The 24,200-nt window shown below is 49.5% G+C and overlaps 1 protein-coding gene and 1 long non-coding RNA gene across 10 annotated transcripts in view; one reads left to right on the top strand and one right to left on the bottom strand.

Moving 5' to 3' along the window:
• akap9 (A-kinase anchoring protein 9) overlaps nucleotides 1-24,200 on the bottom strand; it is a 62,648-nt gene that overhangs the window by 18,340 nt on the left and 20,108 nt on the right. For all 7 annotated transcript variants that reach the window (XM_023960257.1, XM_023960252.1, XM_023960253.1 and 4 more), the window contains 17 exons: nucleotides 20,425-20,580; nucleotides 20,139-20,336; nucleotides 17,405-20,071; nucleotides 16,105-16,185; nucleotides 11,678-11,795; nucleotides 11,258-11,328; nucleotides 11,045-11,165; nucleotides 10,852-10,949; nucleotides 10,450-10,543; nucleotides 9,852-10,080; nucleotides 8,600-8,645; nucleotides 7,728-8,033; nucleotides 7,367-7,639; nucleotides 6,357-6,463; nucleotides 6,083-6,282; nucleotides 4,978-5,183; nucleotides 1,532-1,694 (listed from right to left, as the gene is read on the bottom strand). In XM_023960257.1, coding sequence (XP_023816025.1) covers nucleotides 1,532-1,694; nucleotides 4,978-5,183; nucleotides 6,083-6,282; nucleotides 6,357-6,463; nucleotides 7,367-7,639; nucleotides 7,728-8,033; nucleotides 8,600-8,645; nucleotides 9,852-10,080; nucleotides 10,450-10,543; nucleotides 10,852-10,949; nucleotides 11,045-11,165; nucleotides 11,258-11,328; nucleotides 11,678-11,795; nucleotides 16,105-16,185; nucleotides 17,405-20,071; nucleotides 20,139-20,336; nucleotides 20,425-20,580 — 5,134 coding nt within the window. The remainder of the gene's footprint in view (nucleotides 1-1,531; nucleotides 1,695-4,977; nucleotides 5,184-6,082; nucleotides 6,283-6,356; nucleotides 6,464-7,366; nucleotides 7,640-7,727; nucleotides 8,034-8,599; nucleotides 8,646-9,851; nucleotides 10,081-10,449; nucleotides 10,544-10,851; nucleotides 10,950-11,044; nucleotides 11,166-11,257; nucleotides 11,329-11,677; nucleotides 11,796-16,104; nucleotides 16,186-17,404; nucleotides 20,072-20,138; nucleotides 20,337-20,424; nucleotides 20,581-24,200) is intronic.
• Nucleotides 2,676-4,980, top strand: LOC110013952. Of its 3 annotated transcripts, none has more exons than XR_002289116.2 (2): nucleotides 2,676-3,493; nucleotides 4,765-4,980. It is a non-coding gene; the product is annotated as an uncharacterized LOC110013952 (long non-coding RNA). The 3 variants fall into 3 exon arrangements; XR_002289117.2 differs by having other exon boundaries at nucleotides 4,762-4,980; XR_002874189.1 differs by having other exon boundaries at nucleotides 2,676-4,452.

Below are 24,200 nucleotides of genomic sequence, written 5' to 3'. Positions count from 1 at the left end.
TACACAAATGAACCCCAACTGTCCACAGCCTGGGAGGTTACGGAGCGGACAGGCGGCCCTCCCTTTGGGTCAGACGGGGTTAAAGGTTGGAGCGACAGCGCCCTGAAGTTTCACCTGGATCATCTAATCCAGTGTTTTTCTACCAGTGTGCCGTGGGAAATCCCCCTCTTCCACTGATCTAAAAACATTTCCATCTCCAGGAATTCAGCTCTGTGTTCATCCAAACAGTCCTGATAAAACACTGAGTAGTTAGGAATATGAAAGATCATAAAATACTTTTTACTTTGTGTTTATTTGATTCTATTAAAGACATTTTGATAAGAATGACGGTACCGCGATTTAGGAAAAAGTCCTGTCCCTTTAACTGTTTCCACCAATCATTCTTGGAGGCTTAATCACATATCATCAGTCTGACCAATCAGAAGTGGTTACAGTCTTCACTTCCTTGTTCTGATTCTGCTCATAAAGTCTCTCAGTTCCAACAGAAATACCAGCTAAAGCTCGTCTTTAGCGGTGTAGCTTTCCACAGAATCCGGTGTCAGACCGTGGAACAAGTGAACAAAACAATGAGTCTGTCTGCCATCACTACATCTCCCATGATGCATTGGGTTAAAGTGACAGTGTCTCAGCGTACAATGAGTCTTCGTTAAACGTCTTGAAACAACAACAAACACATCAAATAGTTTTAAATCTTCTTGATGAAATCAGAGGTCAGAGGTCAACAGTTTAGTTCTCCTTCCAAGTTAACAACGTCTGGATTATTTTAGATGTTAAACTTTAGAAATAAAAACGTTTAAGAAACAGGATGAAGGTGAAGTGGCCAACAGACACAATTAAAGTAAACTGAAACAATTTAATCATCTAAAAAGAAATAAAACATTTTTGTTAACATTTTCAAAGACTTCATCTTTGATTAAGACAAAAGAAAAACTAATAAAACTTCAACATGTTCACTTTTTGTGTGGCTACAGAAAACATAAATACATTTTTAGTTGTTTTGTGTGAAATTGATCAAACATATTGTGATCAAATATTTGTTTTTTTGTGAGGTTACATAAAATTACATGTTAATAAACTGAAGGGAAAAACAACTACCAGGGTAAAATGTCAAATAATTTAGGTGAAAATTATTACGGAAAACTAACTTAACTTTTATTACAACTTTTAGAGCAAACATTGCGGAGGGTCTGTAGATCAATTCAGACTATGAGTTTCTCCTTTAAATTTTTGGATGCTGGTGTGCTGCGGGATTTTTGTCAAGGTTAAAGTGTGCCGCGGCTCAGGAAAGGTTGAAAACACTGATCTACACCACAGCAGGAGGGAGATTTCTCTGTTTACAGCCAGGTGATTGATGAGGAGCCCAGCCGGCTCTCCGTCTGAAGAACAGATCTTATTCTGATGGAGAAGCAGCGTTTGCTCACCTGACAGCAGGTGTTCCAACCCGGCGGCTGCTGTGAAAACCTCACTACCTTTGAGGATCTGAGTGACACAAACGTCTCTGGAAGACGCCAGAGGACAGCGGCGCTCCTACCTTCCGCCCGCTGCAGCTCCACAGCCAGCTGCTCCCGGGCCCGCGCCTCCTCAGACAGCCTCTCCTGCAGCTCCTCCTGCTTCTCCAGGAGCTCGCCGATCTCCTGGTTGTGGCGGAAGGACTCCCGCATCAACTCCGTCTGGGTCATCCGAGCGTGTTCCAGCTGCAGGGAGAGGACGGACAAATGTGGACGTTGTGTAAAGCATCATGCGCCAGAGCGAGAGGCAGGTTACCGTGGCAACGCGTCACACCGCAAATCAACTACTCTGCTTCTGGTGAAAAGCATTTTCAGACAATAAAAACAAACAGATAAATGACTATTCGTAGTTTGGCAGCCTTCGAAGGACACCTCCTCTGAGCAGGTAAATGATCACCGTTTCACTGATAATTAGCAAAGATGCGACTTTTTAAGGATTCAGACTCCAACATGGGTTCATCTTAGAACTCATGATGATGTCAGGATCTAGAAGAGCGCCAATGAAAGGCTTTGATGGTCCTCCTGTGTTGTTGTGAAAACGTTCAGATCACTTCAGCTTCTCTGTTGTGTCCTGACAGATGGGCGTGTCACACAACACCTGAGCAGGTATTACATGAGCCACCAGCGGCCTCAGACTACTTAGAAAACATTTCAGTACAGTTCTTGTTCTGATCACTCAGGGTCCGTGTTTGCTGTAGAATCAGCCGGTGGGGAACCGTTTCCTCATTGCCTCGTCATAAACGGCCTGCAGGTTGGTTCAAAGGTCTGAGTGGGGGCGGGAGGCGGTAACATGAGCCCGCCATAAAAACGCTCACATGACCAACATGACCTCCGGCAGCGTTACACGGCTGTGCATCCGCATGGATCTGCAGGCCCGGACCTGACCCAGGATCCGGCGCTGAACCTACCGTGTATGGGGGGGTGGGCAGGGAGATCTTGGAGACCACCTTCAGAAGGTGACCGTTGGCTCTATGACTGACGTGGGAGATCTGCGTCTGAATGACCACGGCGTTCTTGGAGGTTAAGGTGCTGCAGAGCGGGAAGGGCCGGGGCAGCGGGACTCGGGACTCCACCTCGTACACGTCCCGGTCCTCCCCCTCCAGCCACGTGCTCCTCTGCATGCTGGAGCTCCGGTAAGAGCGGAAGGAATCCATGTCAGCAACAGATCCTGCAGCGTTTCATCCGTCCTGCTGCTGAACTTCCAGAGGGAGGAGCGTCCGGCGGGAATGGCAGGTCCACGGGGAGCTGTGTTGTTGAGAGCTCCGAGCAACAGTCGCTACGCGTTCAGGACACACAGGAAGAGCAAACAAAGCATGCGGGGGGCAACCTTCACCCCATCCCAGTCCCTGGTTGATGAGGAAGAAGCTCCAGGTGAAGAGCAGGAGGAGCTAAAGCAGAGTCCTGCTGGAAGGCGCCATGATCCCACAGAAGATTCCCGTTCACCCGCCTGAACACGCTGGCCGGAAGTAAACAAACAGGAGCCGTCCGGGTCTGCTGCACGGAGCTCCCCACCCAGGCGTTCCTGACCCCGGCGTTCCTGACCCCGGCGTTCCCGGCGCTCCCTCTGACCTCCTTTCCTCAGAGCAGTGTGGGGTTATGGAGCTCACACCCCCACGCCGGCTCCCATTGGTCTTCCCGCTCGGCCCCCTCTCCGTGGAGACTCATTAACAATACGATGAGGCTGAGCGATCCCGACCTGCCGGTAAGGCTCCCGGGGGGGTGGGGGCCTCCTGATTGTTCAGCCGGCCGGGGGGGGGGGGGTTGACAGCTCCCAGATGGAAAGTCCTTCCCTCAGGTTTTCCCGCTAACGTCCGTCGTCTCCATTCGTCCACGTTTGTCCTCCTTTTGACAGCGAGCGTTCCAGAAAGTGAGGACGTGACGTCCAGGACTGGCGTGAAGGCGTTTCCTCGCCGTCTTCCTGCTTCTACCGTCAGGTAGTGCTCAGGAGAAGTGGGAGGGGAGCAGGTGTGGCCTCTGTCCTTCAGGTAGGTTTGCAAATGATCGCACACTCCTCACACACAAACACACCCTCCCGCACAAAGCCGTCAAACCGGATCGGCCTCCTTTGTGTTTGTGCTGAAAGAACCCGATCAGACGTGGAGCCTCCTGGTTACCATGGAGACCGGTTTGACATGTCCTCTCTCTCCTGAGACGCCAGCAGCTGGAAAGCCTCTCACACCTCAACCAGGAACTGACAGACGCTGAACTCCCAACCAGGAGCAATTACCTCCTGGAGCCCAGAGGCCTGACGTCCAGCAAGACGGACGTCCTGCGGATCAATAGCAACAAGCCCATCGATCAGAAACGTGAGACCTTCACTGGGATGTAACGCCGCTGAAAGCACTTCACTCCTGCACTGTCCATCATCAGCCGGCTTCCTTCTAAGAAACAAGGCTATGTTTGTGGAATTTCAGAAGACGATCATGGAAACGAGGAGAAAACGTAACCAATTCTCTCTACAAACATGTTTCCTGTGTGTCAGTGGTCCGTGTCACTTCTTCACAGACGTAGCAGAACCTCCTCCTTCCTCGTACACTAAGCAGAAACACATTTTGCTGCTTTGGTTGGTGAAACGATGATCCTGCAGATGAATCTGTGTCAGGAACACAGGAAGCCAGTTACTGAATGGCCTAGTTCCACTGGGAGCGTGGTGACACTGGACACAGTGTGAGGGCCCGCCGACGCCCCCCCCGGGGGGGGAGTGGAGCTGGGGCTGCCATTGGCTGCCGGCTCAGACAAAAGCTCGTGTAAACACGCTGGTATCTACAGGCAACCGGCGAGAATGAGGCTCTTTTGTGAGGATTCTGGACGCGGCGCATTCCGCCGCCTCTTCCTGTTTCTATGGACGGGAGCGCAGAGGGTTAACGGGGAACGAACGGAGGGAAAGGGCCGTGACCAGAAGGTTCTGCTGGGACGACGGATCAGAGAGAAGCTCCTCAGGAAGGTGGAGTTTACAAAAAACTAGTTTACATGAAGGGAGCAGCTCCGATAAAAAGAACATTTCAGTTCTGGAAGTCCTGAAAGAACTGCTGTCCTCACATTTCCATTCATGCAAATGTGGACCTGAAGGTTCTGACGTCTGCGGCGCCACTCAGAGCAAGAACGTCCCACTCATGATTCAGCCAAAGTGGGACTTGTTATCTCCATATGATTTAAATATATGACTACAGTTGTAGTACTAGTCCAAACCGGACTAACAGCAGCTGTTTGGCATTTCCAGCCTTTAATTCATACATGTGTCTTTTTCTGCCAGCAGAGTCACCGTGTCGTCTGTACAGGACACTTCTGAACCTGAATATCTCCAGACTCTGCATCCTACTGAATGACCTGAGGACATGTGGAGCTTTTCAGTGATGCTACATGTGAGGAGGAGGCGGGGCTCTGGGAATAACAGTTTGGTCACCCTGAGCAGCGGTAGAACCCGCATGTTCAGCTGAACTGAAGCTGAATAAACAGACTTTGGTCAAACCTGGTTGGTTGTGTCCGTGATGACCATCAGCATCTTCTCCAAAGCGGCCTGCAGGCGGCTGCTGGTGCTCATCAGGCCCTCCTGGTTCTGCGGTGCCGCGGCAAAGACGAGGCTGCCCGTCACCTGGGGGGACACCTCCAGACCTTTGTCCTCCGGCGCTCCGGACCAGACGTCCTGCGCTCCACCCTCACTGCCTCGGGGACTTTCTGCAAACACGGCAGAATGCTGTTGTTTTATGTCGTCTGTACGGTTTGCTCCGTTTCCACACAACCCAAAACGCTAAAACACAACCTGATCAAAATCTGTAAAACCGTTTGTCATCATTTCTAGCTCATGCATCCCACCGGTGTCCTAACTAACACCACAGTTTAAATCTAAACTCCTCTGTGGTGCAGAAACACCACCATGTGTTACATTCACAGCCTGCTGGGACACATTTAGTTATATACGGCTTTTTGCAGAACAAAATCACAAAGCGCTTCACAAACCTGAAAGACAGCATTACACCAAAACACAGATACATAATAAAACAGTGACGGGAGCTGCTGAAGGGAGGATTAATGCTCAGATGGGTGTGAGACCAAGACCAGCGGAGTTTATGTGAATAAAAAACGGATCTGATGCAGCCACAAAGGAAAGAGAACCCCAAGGTTCTGCACGGCCTCAAGGTCTGGAGACCAGATCCTTTCAGAGGATTCAGGGAGGAAGGAGGAGCAGAATTCAGGGCTCTACCATGAGGCCATCGCATCAATTCCTGCACATTTCTACCCACAATGCAACACTGTCCAGTCACTGGAAACTTTGCAAACACTTTGTCTAAAAGTTTTTGTTTTAACACCATCAAACGTCAATAAAGTTTGGAGATTCAAACAGCCTCCCTCTTTCCCCGTCCTCCCCCCCAGTGATGGAGATTTCTACATCCTTCAGAAAACATTTATATCTTTTTATGAATCGATGCTCAAACCGTCGAGTCTCGTAAAGTTTGTATTTTCTGGAACTTGGTTCATCGTTTGTGGTTTAGATTTTAGGATTTAAAGGGAGAAAGCCCCAAAGTCAAATCTGTTCTCCTCAGTGGAACCGCATGGTGACTCCGGATGATCCGTACCCGCGGTGCCGCGTTCAGCCGGGTCCGAGCTCGCCCGGTTCCAGGTTCCTCTCTGGACGGAGGAGAAGGGTGTCAGCGGCTCGCCGGGGACGCCGCTCAGGCTTTGCACGTGGAGCTGGATGGTTTCCTCTGCAGCAGCCGTGGTCTTCAGGACGTCCAGCAGCTCCTGGCTCAGCTTCTGGTTGAGCCGCAGCAGATATCTGCCAGCAGGAGGACAGGTTCTGTTAGAGAACGCTCAGATGTGCTGGTTCTGAGGAGAACCTCTGGACAGTACCTGTCAGCGCCTCCATCAGAAGACTCGCCCTCAGCTCCAGCAGCCGGAGTCGTACCATCAACCTCCTCCTCAGCGTGTCCTTCGTCATCCTCCGTCTTCATCAGAGGCTTAACAGGCAGCAGAGAGAACACAGACAGCAGCCCCGTCATCACAAACTTTCCACGGAACAGAAGAACACTCGGGAGAACGCGAGCGCCCGACGTCACCATCAGTCAAACGCATTCAAATGACACGAAGACGCCGGGCGCGTGCAGAACCACGGCCTCCCAAAGGCGCACTTTAACTCCCAGAGAAACACTGCTGGCTTTGTGCTGCCATGGCAACAGAGGAAGCAGAGGACATGTGGAGGGGACATCTACTGGAAACTCAGCAGAGATGCAGCGTTAGGGTTTCAAACCCTCGCCCTGCGTGATATAAAGGAACTGCTCGGCTCCTTTGTGTTTTCCATGTTCAAATGGAAACAAATTCATAGCGATGTCAGTCAGATCATTACGGTTCATGAATGTGTGGTTAAATCCAGGGAACCTAAAGTTCCTCTCCAGGAAGGAGCAGCAGCTCCGCCAAAATAAAAGCTGCAGGCTGTAAAACCAAATGAGATTCCACCCTCTTCTGGGTTTCTTTGCTGATAATGAACATTTTTATTGAATGTTCATTTTATAGCAGCTTTCTGCGAGCATTAAAGACTTAAACGTCAGAGTTCAGGCCGAACACAAGCTGCTTTCTCACCAATAAAACGAGTCGTTGCTCGTTACTCTGCACCGTTTCTGCAGCAGGAGCTCAGCAGCAGCCAAAGGCCAATGGTGATGCTCGGTGAGAACAATGAAGGCTCCTCAAGGCCAGAGGAACACGTCATATCCACACGTGTTCCTGCTGCATGTGAAGAACGCTCTGTGACGGCGGCCGCGTGCCCCACAGGCCTCAGAAGACAACATCTGAAAACTAAAGCTCCTCTTTCCGTTCCCAACAATGAGCCTCTCAGCTGGAATTCTGTCCTTCCTCCAGATGTTCACCTGTTTGGCTCCTCGTCCAGCGTTCTGCAGCTCCTCCTTCAGCCTCTGGATCTCCGCGTTCTTGTCCTTGAGCTCCTGCTCCAGTCTCTCCCGGTCCGCCTCCTCCAGCCAGTCAGGGGCAGAAGGGGAAGCTCTGGGCGTCTGCTCCTCCTCCATCTCCTGATCTTCCTCGTTCAGCTGAGTCTGCATGGAGCTGTTTGTCTGGTCGACCTGTTTCTTGATTCGAGTCAGCTCCGTCTTCTGTGCGAACTCCACTGACATCTGAACGATGGCCTGTAGGAAGGACGGAGAGTTCACCTACATCATCCAAGCTTGACTCAAAGCTGGAGGCACGCAGAGTCCTTTGGTCATCACCGCTTACCTTTGCAACCTCCTCCTCTAGTCTATGCTGGTGCAGCTCCTCCTCCTCCTCAGGGAGATGGTTGACCACAGCCAGGCTCTCAGAGCCTCCAGAACCGACCACCACCCCGTTGAGGTCCCGCCTTTTGCTCCTCTGTTCTTCTCGAAGTCTTCTGAGCTCACTGCTGTGCTGCTCTTTCAGAGCGGCCACTTCCTGGACGTACTTATGGTAGAGCGCTCTCCTCAGAGTCTGCAACTGTCCCGTTAGTCCAGAGGATCCGCTGAGCCCAAGCAGCTCTGCCTCCGACAGCTCCTCACCACACAGATCCTGGAGATTCACAGCAAACCCTTCAGATACAGCCTGGAGCAGAAAACGTTCAGCTTCAACACAAACCTCCCCAAATCTAGAAGGTTTTCTCTCATCTATCAACATTTTTATCCAACATTCTACCTTTTCTGTTCAGTCGCTGATCTTCTCTTTGATCAAAGCTTAAATCAAGCGTTTAAATTAACCATCAAGAATTAAAAAAGTCTTTTTCCTCTGATTTCTCAGATCCTGAAAAGCTTTGGAGGAGGATGAAAGGTTTGAACTTTGTGTGAGAGATGGCTTCAATAGAGCCCACTTCCTCTCCTTTGACCCCGCCTCCGTCAGCTCGGCTAAATGGCGTTACGTAATCCTTTTAATCAGCAGATATAAGTCCGCTGCCGTGACGCTGCCTCTGGAGTCTCAGCAGGACAAGGATTTAGGGCATCTTTTAGCCCGGAGGCAGACGAGCTCCCTCCATCCACTCCCACTGTCACGGCCTCTTAATGTATGTATGCGCCTCAGTGTGTGTGTGTGTGGGGGGGGGGGTGTATGTGACACAACAGAAGAGCAGAGTCAAGCAGTCCCACCTTTAGGACTTCCATGTTCTCCGTCCTCAAACTGGACTCTGAAGCTCTGGAGGGAAAACAAAAACATGGCGTTAGCATCAACCTCAAAACACGCGACTGCAGACTGAAACCTGCCATTTTTAAGTAAGACCATCAAAAAAAACGTTTTCTATCAGTTAAATGAATACATGATAATGTCTACCTGTCAGGCAGCACTGAGACGGCTCTGATAAAGTAACTAATGATTCTACGTTTAAAAACAAACGGTGGAAACGTGTCTGTTCTAGTTTTATTGGATCTAAGAGCTGCATTTGATACAGTCGATATAAACCCAATGTCTGGAAAACTGGGTGGTCTCACTGCTACAGAACATACATGGAAAACGGGAAATATTTTGTGTCAGTTGGTAACTTCAACAAAAATGACACATGGAGTTCCCCACAGCTCAATCCTGGGGCCCCTTCTGTTTAATATCCAGATGCTTCCACTGTCCCAGGTTATAAACAACAACAACATTAGTCACCATAGCTATGCAGATGACAGCCAGATGTATTTTATAGCGTTGTAACAAACAACCGATGAATCGATTTCTATTCCTAGGATGGAACCAGATCGATGCGAGGATCGAATCAAACATTACCATAAGAAAATCGTTTCACAATGAGATAAATCGCTAAAAGTCGTTGGGGCTGAAGGTCTGAAGGTTGGAGGTCCCTACAGAGCTTCAGTCTATTCATCTGAAAACGTGGCTGTAGTGATGGACACAGACGCACATTTGGAAAAACATGGAGGCAGTCGTACAATCAGCCGACTATCAACCCAAAAATATTTCAGGGATTGAAGCTCTGATGGACCTGGACAACTGAGTTCATGACCGTAACAGAGTTTTTACAGGATGACCATAAACATCCATCAGGAACTGCAGCTCCTTCAGAACTCGCTGCTCGGTTCTCACAAAAAAGTAGAACCACATCAGTCCGGTTCTGAGGTCTGTCCACTGGCTGCCTGTGTGCCAGAGGACAGACGTCAAAGTTCTGTTGCTGGTCTACAAAGCTTTGAATGGTTGAGGACCAAACCTCATGGTTGACCTCCTGACCCAGTACGACCTCTCTGGATCCATTTTGAACTGTCTTTGTACATGAAAGCGTCTCTGTAAACATAGTGAGCTAAACTGTGTTTCCATGGAAGCATCCCTTTTGGAATGAGCAGGAAAAGCCCTTGTACTGCCTCTGAAGTTGAGCGACCAGCTCCATGAGGGAAGCAGGGTTTTTACCCGGCATAGGCGTCCGCCGCGGTGACCTCCTGCAGACGTCGCTGCAGCATGAAGAGCTCCGTGGCGTAGCGCTCCTCCGTCTCGGCAGCTTGCTGCTGGTAGTGGGATCTGAGGCGCTCCACGTCCAGCCGGTGATGCTCCTCCAGCTGGAGCTGCTTCTCCTGAGCTTCAGCCTTCAACCGCTGCAGTTCCAGCGAGAGGAAGGAGGACGCGGTCTGCTCCTCCAGATCTACCAACACAGGAGTCAGAATGGATAACCTGGATGACCTCTGTGATTCAACCAAAAGAACTGAGCGGAGCTGCTGATGAAAGCATCAACATCTAACGTGGAGGACTCTAAAGACAATGCTTGATGCATCACATTCAACAGCTAATAGAAAGGAACAAGTTCACATGAGCACAGCTACTAGAACCGACTCTAGAACGCAGGAATCAGAGTTTTGATACAGATCTGTATCTAGACTGCAAATTCCTGCAGACGATAAAAGTCTGATTGGTTTCAGCTGTCAAGGTGTTTCCACTTAGAGATTAAAATATTCTGAATCCAGGTGATACAAACTCTGATCATTGATCTGTTACAGACAGCAGGTGAGCTCACCTGTGCTGGCAGAGAGACCGGAGGTCACCACCCGCCTGCACAGCTCAGGGATTTCCTTTTCCCTGCTGGTTTTCAGGTCATCATCGGCTGTAATCTAGGAATACAACAGATTATGTGAAATAAATGAGAGAGCTGGCTTTAACAACGTATGTAAATATTATTATTAGTAACATTATCGTGTTGTTGTGACAGAGAATCTTAGCTGTTAGTTAGTTTTCACAGTTCTAATTCATTTTTCGGATCTTTCTCAAAACGTTGTCTGCATAATCTCTCTAGTCTATGTATTCCGTCTAGTCCGTGTCGTCAGTCTAGTCTGCATAGTCTTTAGAGTCTGTGCGTCTCTATGGTCTGCGTACACACAGGGTCAACAGTCTAAATGTTTACGTGTTCGTCGGTTTTAACCTGGTTTTCTTCGGCTTTCATCCGAGCCTGAAGCCGTGAAAGCCGGCGGAGCTCCACCTCGATGTTCTCCTTCACCTGCAGAAGAGTTCTGCAGAGTTCTGCACAGAAACAAGCAGGCGGTGCTGTAGAACATCCTCCATGAGCGTGAAGGAAGACAAGGTCCTCTGCAGCTGAAACCCTCAGACAGGTTTACCTCGAGCTTCCAGGACGATGGAGGCCGACTCCTTGGTCTCTGGTCTTTCCTCCAGACGGAGTGTCGGGGTCTCTGTGTCAACCCTCTCCAAAAGATCTTCACCAAAAACATTCTGAAAAGCCTGCAGGGAGCAGAGACAACGGTCCTCTGACTGAAGCGCAGCACAGACTCTAGAGGATGTTCAGAAGAACACGGGTCTGCTCTGCTCTTTACCTGGAGGATCTGGTTGCTGTCATCAGTAACAGCTTGGATTAGATTCTGGTATCTGCAGACTTGTGGTTCCTCTGGGAGACGGTAGATGAACAGAGACGACAAAAATCAGCTAAGCAGCAAACATCACCACAACAGACCATCCACTGCAAAAACAGGCCCTTAGATAGAAGTCAAGAATGTTCACCCCACTGGCAGATTTTCTGCATTTGAGGGCAGAAAATGAATCTTTAAACTAAAGAGTTGTCGTCTGTTAGACACGTTTTTTGCTGTTGTAAAACATATCAGGTCTTTTTCCTGTCTTCAGGTTCTGTGTTTACTTTGCAATCCCACCTGGTGATTCTTTCCCGCTATGACATCACAACGCGTTGACCCAAACTCGTGATGGGCCTGCATCAGCTCATCAAACCAGCACGTACTCACCGAGGTCGCCTCGACCTCCCACGTGGGCGCCGCTCTCCTCCTGCAGGAGCTCCAGCTGTGCGGCGTGGATCTGCGACAGGCTGAGGCGCTGCGCCTCCATCTGCAGCCTGCACTCCCCCTGAAGACAGAGAGCGTCATGACCTCACACCAGCTACCACAGCGGCGCCGCTGCAGGCAGGAGGGCGTGGCTAAAATGGGTTAATAAACCCATCAGATTATCAGCAGATTAACAGCAGATCCCTCAGAATTAGGATTAAACCATATCAGGATTGTTTTCCTGTCAGACATGAGCTAATTAAACCCAGTTCCTTATCAGAGAAGCTGCAGGTTCTTCTGTGACGGAAAATACCAAAACAACATTTTGTAAACATGCATATGGACACGCGTGTGGATAACATCATCAATGGGATTCAGATCCCTTTGATGTGAGGTTAGATGAAGGGCTCTCTGCATCCTAATGAGGCGGCCCTTCAAACGCTCTGTTCTGATGCAGAGCGGCTTTGAACATGCGGGCACGCCGACGCTGGTGCTTCAACATGCAGATGAGGAGAAAGCAAAGACAAAGACGAGAAACGGCCAGATAAAAAATATACATGAAGACGAGGAACAGCCAGAGAAAACGACGATAAAGACGAGGAACGACCAGAGGAAACATCGATAAAGATGAGGAACGGCCAGAGAAAACAACGATAAAGACGAGGAACGACCACAGAAAACAACGATGAAGACGAGGAATAGCCACAGAAAACAACGAAAAAGACGAGGAACGACCAGAGAAAACATCCATGAAGACGAGGAACGACCAGAGAAAACAACTATGAAGACGAGGAACAGCCAGAGAAAAGAACGAAAAAGACGAGGAACGACCAGAGGAAACAACGATGAAGACGAGGAACGACCACAGAAAACAACTATGAAGACGAGGAACAGCCAGAGAAAAGAACGAAAAAGACGAGGAACGACCAGAGGAAACAACGATGAAGACGAGGAACGACCACAGAAAACAACTATGAAGACAAGGAACGACCAGAGGAAACATCGATAAAGACGAGGAACTACCACAGAAAACAACTATGAAGACGAGGAATGGCCAGAGAAAACAACCATGAAGAAGAGGTTCAACCAGAGAAAACAACGATAAAGACGAAGAATGGCCACAGAAAACATCCATGAAGACGAGGAACGGCCAGAAAATCCAAGCTGAAGATGAGGTTCAACCAGAGAAAACAACCATAAAAATGAGGAACGGCCAGAGAAATCCACCAATATGAGGTTCAACCAGACAAAACCAAGTAGAAGACGAGAAACGACCAGAGAAAAGAAAGATGAAGACGAGGTTCAACCAGAGAAAACAACCATGAAGATGAGAAACGGCCTGAGAAAAGAAAGATGAAAACGAGGTACGGCCAGAAGAAACATCGATAAAGATGAAGAACGACCAGAGGAAACATCGATAAAGATGAGGAACGACCACAGAAAACAACCATGAAGACGAGGAACGGCCAGAAAAAACAACGATAAAGACGAGGAACGGCCAGAGGAAACATCGATAAAGATGAAGAACGACTAGAGGAAACATCGATAAAGACGAGGAACAACCAGAGAAAACAACGATGAAGACGAGGAACAGCCAGAGAAAACAACGATGAAGACAAGGAACGGCCAGAGAAAACAACCATGAAGACGAGGAATGGCCAGAGAAAACAACGATAAAGACGAGGAACGACCACAGAAAACATCGATAAAGACGAGGAACGACCAGAGAAAACAACGATGAAGACGAGGAATGGCCGGAGAAAACATCCATGAAGACGAGGAACAGCCAGAGAAAACAATGATAAAGATGAGGAACGACCAGAGAAAACAACTATGAAGACGAGAAACAGCCAGAGAAAACAACGATGAAGACAAGGAACGGCCAGAGAAAACAACGATGAAGACAAGGAACGGCCAGAGAAAACAACGATGAAGACAAGGAATGGCCAGAGAAAACAATGATGAAGACGAGGAGCGGCCACTGAAAACGACGATGAAGACAAGGAATGGCCAGAGAAAATAATGATAAAGACGAGGAGCGGCCACTGAAAACGACGATAAAGACGAGGAATGGCCGGAGAAAACATCCATGAAGACGAGGAACAGCCAGAGAAAACAATGATAAAGATGAGGAACGACCAGAGAAAACAACTATGAAGACGAGAAACAGCCAGAGAAAACAACGATGAAGACAAGGAACGGCCAGAGAAAACAACGATGAAGACAAGGAACGGCCAGAGAAAACAACCATGAAGACGAGGAATGGCCAGAGAAAACAACGATGAAGACAAGGAACGGCCAGAGAAAACAACGATGAAGACAAGGAACGGCCAGAGAAAACAACGATGAAGACAAGGAATGGCCAGAGAAAACAACGATGAAGACAAGGAACGGCCAGAGAAAACAACGATGAAGACAAGGAATGGCCAGAGAAAATAATGATAAAGACGAGGAGCGGCCACTGAAAACGACGATAAAGACGAGGAATGGCCGGAGAAAACATCCATGAAGACGAGGAACAGCCAGAGAAAACAATGATAAAGATGAGGAACGACCAGAGAAAACAACTATGAAGACGAGAAACAGCCAGAGAAAACAACGATGAAGACAAGGAACGGCCAGAGAAAACAACGATGAAGACAAGGAACGGCCAGAGAAAACAACCATGAAGACGAGGAATGGCCAGAGAAAACAACGATGAAGACAAGGAACGGCCAGAGAAAACAACCATGAAGACGAGGAATGGCCAGAGAAAACATCGATAAAGACGAGGAACGACCAGAGAAAACAATGATGAAGACGAGGAACGACCAGAGAAAACAACGATGAAGACGAGGAATGGCCAGAGAAAACAACGATAAAGACGAGGAATGGCCAGAGAAAACATCGATAAAGACGAGGAATGACCAGAGGAAACAACGATGAAGAAGAGGAACGGCCAGAGAAAAACAACGACGAAGACGAGGAATGGCCAGAGAAAAACAACGATAAAGACGAGGAATGGCCAGAGAAAACAACGATAAAGACGAGGAACGACCAGAGAAAACAACGATGAAGACGAGGAACGGCCAGAGAAAAACAACGATAAAGACGAGGAACGGCCAGAGAAAAACAACGATAAAGACGAGGAATGGCCAGAGAAAACAACGATAAAGACGAGGAACGACCAGAGAAAACAACGATGAAGACGAGGAACGGCCAGAGAAAAACAACGATGAAGACGAGGAACGGCCAGAGAAAAACAACGATAAAGACGAGGAACGACCAGAGAAAACAACGATAAAGACGAGGAATGGCCAGAGAAAAACAACGATGAAGACGAGGAACGGCCAGAGAAAAACAACGATAAAGACGAGGAACGACCAGAGAAAACAACGATAAAGACGAGGAATGGCCAGAGAAAACATCGATAAAGACGAGGAATGACCAGAGGAAACAACGATGAAGACGAGGAACGGCCAGAGAAAAACAACGATGAAGACGAGGAATGGCCAGAGAAAAACAACGATAAAGACGAGGAACGGCCAGAGAAAACAACGATAAAGACGAGGAACGGCCAGAGAAATCCAAGACGAAGATGAGGAACGGCCAGAGAAAACTGAAGGAGGGGGTTCTGGAGATGAGTTCTGGACCAGTTGAAGCTTATTGAGGGTTTTTTGGGGGAGACCAAAGAGGAGGGAATTACAATAATCTTGACGGGAAGTGACCAGACTGTGGACCAGGACAGACGCAGAGCGCACAGTGAGGGAGGGGCCTAGACGATTAATGTTACGTAAATGGAAATGTGCTGACCGAGTAATGTTATTGATGTGGGACTGAAAAGATAGTGAGCTATCTAGGATGACACCCAGACTCTTCACCTAAGGGGAGGGGGAGACAGAAGACGAACCAATGTGAAAGAGTAAGACTTGTGGCTTTGGAGAGGGTGGATTTGGAACCTACTAGAAGTAGCTCGGTTTATCACTATTGAGTTTGAGAAAGTTTAAGGTGAACCAGTTTTTGATTTCAGACAGACAGGAGTGGAGGGAGGAGGGTGGAAGAGAGGAGTCAGGTTTGCTTGATACATAGAGCTGGGTGTCATCGGCGGAACAGTGAAAATTAACATTAAATTTACGGAAAATATTGCCAAGGGGTAGAAGATAAGTAATGAAAAGAAGAGAACCAAGGACAGAACCTTGGGGGACACCAGAAGAGGCAGAGGAAGGCTGAGATTTAAATGATTTAAGATGAATGAATTGGGTTCGGCCTGAGAGGTAGGAGTGGAACCAACGGAGGGGGGTGGAGGTGATACCGAGGGAGGGGAGCCTTTGGAGGAGTAACCACAATTTTAAAAAGTTCAAAAATCTTGATGAAGGTGACATCACTGTTTGATGAGTCAAAGCAACACTTACATGACGAAGGGTCTCTCTTTCTATTTGTGCTCGGTGAGACTGAGGTGAAGGTCTCTGCCCATCCCCCACCTGACTGCTCACCTGTGGCAGCAGAAGAACCACAATTACACCTGAATCCTTCCAGAACAAACACGGCAGTAATGGAGGGGAAACATTAAAAATGACCCACTTTTTAGAGGTAAGGGGGTTAGAGGGGTCAAGGGGTTGGGGTTATGATTTAAGAGTTATGGGGTTAGGGTGTTATGGGTTAGGGGGGTATGGGGTTAGGGTTGGGGGTTAGGGGGGTATGGGTTAGGGAGGTATGGGGTTAAGGGGGTTATGGGTTAGGGGGGTATGGGGTAAGGGGGTTATGGGTTAGGGGGTTATGGGTTAGGGGGGTATGGGGTTATGGGTTAGGGGGGTATGGGGTTAGGGGGGTATGGGGTTATGGGTTAGGGGGGTATGGGGTTAGGGGGTTATGGGTTAGGGGGTATGGGGTTATGGGTTAGGGGGGTATGGGGTAAGGGGGTTATGGGTTAGGGGGGTATGGGGTTATGGGTTAGGGGGGTATGGGGTTATGGGTTAGGGGGGTATGGGGTAAGGGGGTTATGGGTTAGGGGGTATGGGGTTATGGGTTAGGGGGGTATGGGGTTATGGGTTAGGGGGGTATGGGGTTAGGGGGTTATGGGTTAGGGGGGTATGGGGTAAGGGGGTTATGGGTTAGGTTGTACAAAACAACTACAGGCTTTTTCCAACGGCATTTCTTTTCTGCTCCTGATTCATCACGTCCTCCACCATCAGAAAAATGTCCCCACAACAAGTCAGAAACCCCCTTGTCATGGGAGTGGGTCTTTACAGAATCGTCTGCTGTTCCGTTAGACAGAGACCAGCATCAGTCGCGGACTGTCAGCTTACATTTGATGGTTTTTCCTGGAAAACTGCAGAAAACGAAAAAATGTGAGAAAAGCAGACGCACAGCCGCCCGACTCTGGTTGCTGCTTTTCAAAGAAAACCTGCAGACTTTCAGGAAATTCACAATCAAAACGGTTTCTGACGGAGAGAAGCTGAAATGCTTCTGCACAACACGGGTCAGAACCACAGAACCTCTGCTGTGGTTCTGATCACGACTGCTGTCAGACAGTCCAGCATGAGCAGAGAGCAGCTGCAGTTTCATTTCGGTCCTCATGCGCATTTCAAACACTGACTTGGAGAAGCAAACAGGAGGCAGCTATGTGTGCGTGCATGTGAGTGTGCATGTGAGTGTGCAGGTGCGTGCATGTGGGAGCGTGCATGTCTGCAGTAGATGCACGGCAGTGCTCACCGCTGCGCTGACGCCGTCTCCCTGGTACCCGTCAGTCAGGTCCTCCTTGCCGGCCCTCCCTGCAGCTCCTGCTGCTCCGTCCTCCTCCATCGTGTTCTCCTCCTCCCTCTGTGGAGGAGCTGTTCTGCGCTCCTGCTTGGACCTCTGCCGTCTTTTGCGGCGGTTCGACCCGCCGCCCGCGGGCTTGTGTGGGGGGGGCCGTCCTTCAACAGGTCCCTCCTCTGAGGGGAGCGGAGCCGGAGATGGAGTCTGGGAAAGCCTGTGGAGCTCCGGCTGGAGGCGGTCCCTCTCTTGGAGACTCTCTGTCTCCTCCTGCAGAGGTTGGACGTGTGGATGAAGATCCTCAGCAGCCTGGCTCTCAGCGCTCTGCTCTTCCTCCTTCCCTCTCAGCTGTTTCCTCCTCATCTCTTCCTGCAGGCTTTCATTTTGCTTGATGACCTTTACATTTTCTTCTGCCGAGTTCTTCAGCTCCTCCTGCAGCTGCTGCACTGTCCTCTGTGCAGACATGAACTGCTCAGAGACCTCCCTGAGCCGTTCTTCCAGGCTCCTCTTCTCATTTAAAGTGACATGCAGCTTCTCCATCAGTTCAGAAGAGTATTTTTCAGTCTGGGCTTCCTCCGGACCATCTCTGCTGCTCCTCTGCAGCTCCTGGATTTGGGACTGAAGGAGAGCGATTCTCGCCTCGAACTCCAGCGTCTCCCTCCGAGTCCTCTCCTCCAGGAGAGTCTTGGTCTGGATGAGGCAGGTGTACTCCTCCTTCAGCTCCTGATAGTTGACCTCAAAGTTCTTCTCTGCAAAGGAGAAGGTGGTCTTCTGCTTTTCCACTTCTTCTCGCAGCTCGGCGGCTTGCTGCTGCATCTGAGCGTTCTCGGCTGTCAGAGCCTCCACTCTTCTCCGTTTCACCTGCAGCTCTTCAATCAAAGTCTCCTTTTCTGACTCAAGAACGTGAAGTTTGTTTTCCCAAAAAGCTTCTCGGTCTTTGGTCTGGTTTTCAAGCATCTCCATCTTTGTCAGTAACGTCTGAACCTCCTGCTGCAGCTGAGCGCGCTCCTGCGCTCGCTTTCTCAGCTCCTCCAGCTCCAGCTGAAGCTCCTGCAGCTGCAGCACCAGATCATCTGCTTTGGAGCTATGCAGGGCCAGCTTCAGGTCCTCTTTGAGAGCCAGGATCTGGTGCAGAAGTTCAACTCGCTCCACAGCAAAGCTTTCCTTCTCCTGCTGTAACAAAAGCATATCTTCTGCATGAGTTCTGCCCAGCTCCTCTAAAGCCGCCCGGTGTTTCACTGCAGCTTCATTGAGGAGGTTCTCGGTGTTGAGGAAGTTCTCTCTTTGAAGTCCTTCCCTGAGGTTGGTCAGCTCCTCCTCGTGGCTGAACAGAAGCTGGGTTCTCAGTCGTTCCAGTTCTGCTTCCTGGGACTCTGCCATGCGGTCCAGAACGGCGTCCTTCTCCCGTTCCAGCATCTCCAGCTTGATCTTGTAATTGGTGATTTCTGATTCGTGCTTGGCTTCTGCCTCCTGTGTGGCCTCCTGAGCAGCAGAGAGCTCGCTCCTCAGGCTCCGGGTGGTCTCCTGCAGCTGCAGCAGCTGTTTCCTTTCCTGAGAAACGATCTGATGGGAGACCTGCTCCACCTTGGCCTCAGCTGCATCTCTGTCTCTCAGAAGATCCTGGACCTGGGCTTGCAGCTTGAACCTCTCCTGGAGGACGTGGCTCAGCTCCAGTGAGGTTTGATTGTGCATCATTTGAGACCGCTCCAGAGTCTCCTTCAGCTCCTTAATCTGAGCATTCAGGCTCTCCACCTCTGCATGGATGTCAGTGGACCTTGAGGACAGCTGCTGCGCTTTCAGAAGCTCAATCTCAGCCTGATGTTCCTCAACCATCTGCTGCACTCTGGCAGCATGCTGCAGATTGACCTCCTGCTTCATCTGCACTATCTGCTGACCGTACTGCTCGTCCAGCTCCGCCCTGAGGAGCTCCAGGCTCTTCACCTTCTCCTCCTGCACCTTCTGGATAGAGTGGCTGTCAGACACGCCGCCCTGATGGCAGCGTTTCTGCAGATCTTCCACCGTGCCCATCAGCTGCATGATTTCACCGGAGGACTTTCGCTCCTTCTCTTTGGAAGCCGCGAGTTCACTCTTGCAGCTTAGCAGCTCCATCTGTCCTTTTTCCAGTTGCAGTTTGCAGCTCTCCACATGGCTCTGACAAGCGACCAGCTTAGATGTTGTATCTTCCAGCTCCTGCAGGCACAGCTTCAGCTCCGATTCTTTAGCAGCCATTCTCTCCTGGAGGTCACACTGGCGTTTTCCAGATGTCTGAAGCTCCTCCTGCAGCTGAGTCACCAAATGATCCCGTTCTGCAACGACTCTCTGAAGATCTGCTATCCTAAGCTCTTTACCTTCTGACAGAAGAACAGCATCATGATCTGCAGACCTTCCAGCGTGGGACAGCTCCTCCCTGAGCAGGGCCAACGAGCGCTCATGCTCTGCAATTATTGCACTTTGCTCCAAAATCAGGCGACTCTTTTCGCTTAGTGTTTGTGCAAAGGACTCCTTTTCTGCTCTCAGCTCCTCCATCCACTGCTTCTGACTCAGAAGGACCTTTTCTTGTTCTGCAATCAGAAGCTCCTTTTCCTCCATCTTCTGTAAGAAGGATTCCTCGGATCTCCTTCCTGTCTGCAAGTTCAAACGAGTTAACAACCGGCACGATCAGAGTTGGAGGTGTTGCTTCTCAGCTCCTCACCATCTCCGCCTGGCTGAGCTTGTGCTCAAGCTGGCTGATGAGCTCCAGCTGCTCCCTGCTCCTGTCCTGATGTTTCCGGACCTCTAGAACCCGCTCCTCCAGCTGCTGCTGGTTCTGAAGCAGCTGCTGCCGGGCCTGGAACAGGTCGGCCGCGGTGCTGCTATGGCTGCTGTTCCTCAGCGTCTCACCTGCCTGCAGCTTTGAGAGGCAGAGAGACACCGTGTCAAGAAAGACGTCCTGTCCTGGACTCAGAAGTCCTGTAACCGTGGAGAAGACGCGCCCCCACCTGCTGGAACTGAAGGTGAAGCTTTTTACTTTCATCCGTCAGAGCCAAGAACTCCTTCATGATCTCGTCTTTCTCCTCTCGAGCCTGCTGAAGGTTGGACGTGAGCTGAGTGATGATTCCATCCCGTTGCTTCAGAGCGGCTTCAAAGTCCTGCAGCTGCACATTTAAAGAGACATTCAGTGAAAAGACAGAAAAACGTTCTCAAGAGTTCAGCAGGACAACAGCAGCTGTGAAGGAAAAGCAGTCTATAGATCAGGAAGGAGAACGCTCTGAAAGAGAGGAACGTCTGCAGAGAGAACAGTGTCCTTTAGGAACCCCAACCTTAGAGAGGAGAACACAAAACATGTGAAAACACAGAACTGATGGAGAAACTCCACAGACGTTAGAACACAGAAGCAGCGATAACATCCACAGATGTTAGAACACAGAGCCACAGAGAACCTCCAGAAATGAGAAGTCAGAACCACAGAGAACCTCCAGACATGAGAAGTCAGAACCACAGAGAACCTCCAGACATGAGAAGTCAGAACCACAGAGAACCTCCAGACATGAGAAGTCAGAACCACAGAGAACCTCCAGACATGAGAAGTCAGAACCACAGAGAACCTCCAGACATGAGAACACAGAACCACAGAGAACCTCCACAAACGTTAGAACACAGAGCCACAGAGAACCTCCAGACATGAGAACACAGAACTGACAGAGAACCTCCACAGAGGTTAGAATACAGAACCACAGAGAACCTCCACAAACGTTATAAGACAGAACCACAGAGTACCTCCACAGAGGTTAGAACACAGAACCACAGAGAACCTCCAAAGACATTAGAACACAGAACTGACAGAGAACCTCCACAGACGTGAGAACACAGAACCACAGAGAACCTCCGCACACGTGAGAATACAAAACTGATGGAGAACCTCCACAGACGTGAGAACACAGAACCAGAGAGAACCTCCAGAGATGAGAACACAGAACCAGAGAGAACCTCCACAGACGTTAGAACACAAAACCACAGAGAACCTCCAGACATGAGAACACAGAACCAGAGAGAACCTCCACAGACGTGAGAACACAGATCCACAGAGAACCTCCACAGACGTGAGAACACAGAGCTGACGGAGAACCTCCACAGAAGTTAGAACACAGAACCACGGAGAACCTCCAGACATGAGAACACAGAACCACAGAGAACCTCCAAAGAGGTTGGAACACAGAACCAGAGAGAACCTCCAGACATGAGAACACAGAACCAGAGATAACCTCCACAGACGTGAGAACACAGAACAACAGAGAACCTCCACAGACGTTAGAACACAGAACCAGAGAGAACCTCCAGACATGAGAACACAGAACCAGAGAGAACCTCCACAGACGTGAGAACACAGAACCACAGAGAACCTCCACAGAGGTTAAAACACAGAACCACAGAGAACCTCCACAGACGTTAGGACACAGAACCACAGAGAACCTCCACAGACGTTAGAACACAGAACCACAGAGAACCTCCAAAGACATTAGAACACAGAACCACAGAGAACCTCCGCAGACGTGAGAACACAGAACTGATGGAGAACCTCCACAGACGTGAGAACACAGAACCAAAGAGAACCTCCGCACACGTGAGAACACAGAACTGATGGAGAACCTCCACAGACGTGAGAACACAGAACTGATGGAAAACCTCCACAGACATGAGAACACAGAACCACAGAGAACCTCCACAGACGTTAGAACACAGAACCAGAGAGAACCTCCAGACATGAGAACACAGAACCAGAGAGAACCTCCAAAGACATTAGAACACAGAACCACAGAGAACCTCCAGACATGAGAACACATAACCAGAGAGAACCTCCACAGACGTTAGAACACAGAACCAGAGAGAACCTCCAGACATGAGAACACAGAACCAGAGAGAACCTCCACAGACATGAGAACACAGATCCACAGAGAACCTCCAGACATGAAAACACAGAACTAACAGAGAACCTCCACAGAGGTTAGAACACAGAACCACAGAGAACCTCCACAGACATGAGAACACAGAACCACAGAGAACCTCCACAGAGGTTAGAACAGAGAACCACAGAGAACCTCCAAAGACATTAGAACACAGAACTGACAGAGAACCTCCACAGACGTGAGAACACAGAACCACAGAGAACCTCCGCACACGTGAGAACACAGAACTGATGGAGAACCTCCACAGACGTGAGAACACAGAACTGATGGAAAACCTCCACAGACATGAGAACACAGAACCACAGAGAACCTCCAGACATGAGAACACAGAACCAGAGATAACCTCCACAGACCTGAGAACACAGAACAACAGAGAACCTCCACAGACGTTAGAACACAGAACCAGAGAGAACCTCCAGACATGAGAACACAGAACCAGAGAAAACCTCCACAGACGTGAGAACACAGAACCACAGAGAACCTCCACAGAGGTTAAAACACAGAACCACAGAGAACCTCCACAGACGTTAGGACACAGAACCACAGAGAACCTCCACAGACGTTAGAACACAGAACCACAGAGAACCTCCAAAGACATTAGAACACAGAACTGACAGAAAACCTCCACAGACGTTAGAACACAGAACCACAGAGAACCTCCGCAGACGTGAGAACACAGAACTGATGGAGAACCTCCACAGACGTGAGAACACAGAACCACAGAGAACCTCCGCACACGTGAGAACACAGAACTGATGGAGAACCTCCACAGACGTGAGAACACAGAACTGATGGAAAACCTCCACAGACATGAGAACACAGAACCACAGAGAACCTCCACAGACGTTAGAACACAGAACCAGAGAGAACTTCCAGACATGAGAACACAGAACCACAGAGAACCTCCAAAGACATTAGAACACAGAACCACAGAGAACCTCCAGACATGAGAACACATAACCAGAGAGAACCTCCACAGACGTTAGAACACAGAACCAGAGAGAACCTCCAGACATGAGAACACAGAACCAGAGAGAACCTCCACAGACATGAGAACACAGATCCACAGAGAACCTCCAGACATGAAAACACAGAACTGACAGAGAACCTCCACAGAGGTTAGAACACAGAACCACAGAGAACCTCCACAGACATGAGAACACAGAACCACAGAGAACCTCCACAGAGGTTAGAACACAGAACCACAGAGAACCTCCAAAGACATTAGAACACAGAACTGACAGAAAACCTCCACAGACGTGAGAACACAGAACCACAGAGAACCTCCGCACACGTGAGAACACAGAACTGATGGAGAACCTCCACAGACGTGAGAACACAGAACTGATGGAAAACCTCCACAGACGTGAGAACACAGAACCACAGAGAACCTCCAGACATGAGAACACAGAACCACAGAGAACCTCCACAGACCTTAGAACACAGAACCAGAGAGAACCTCCAGAATTGAGAACACAGAACCAGAGAGAACCTCCACAGACGTTAGAACACAGAACCACAGAGAACCTCCAGACATGAGAACACATAACCAGAGAGAACCTCCACAGACGTTAGAACACAGAACCAGAGAGAACCTCCAGACATGAGAACACAGAACTGATGGAGAACCTCCACAGACGTGAGAACACAGAACTGATGGAAAACCTCCACAGACGTGAGAACACAGAACCACAGAGAACCTCCAGACATGAGAACACAGAACCACAGAGAACCTCCGCAGACGTTAGAACACAGAACCACAGAGAACCTCCAAACATGAGAACACAGAACCACAGAGAACCTCCACAGAC

The sequence above is a fragment of the Oryzias latipes genome, chromosome 11 (assembly GCF_002234675.1).
Source record: "Oryzias latipes chromosome 11, ASM223467v1".
NCBI classification, from domain to species: Eukaryota; Metazoa; Chordata; class Actinopteri; order Beloniformes; family Adrianichthyidae; genus Oryzias; species Oryzias latipes.
The sequence above is the reverse complement of the archived record's forward strand: the minus strand, read 5'-3'. Positions and strand labels throughout refer to the sequence as shown.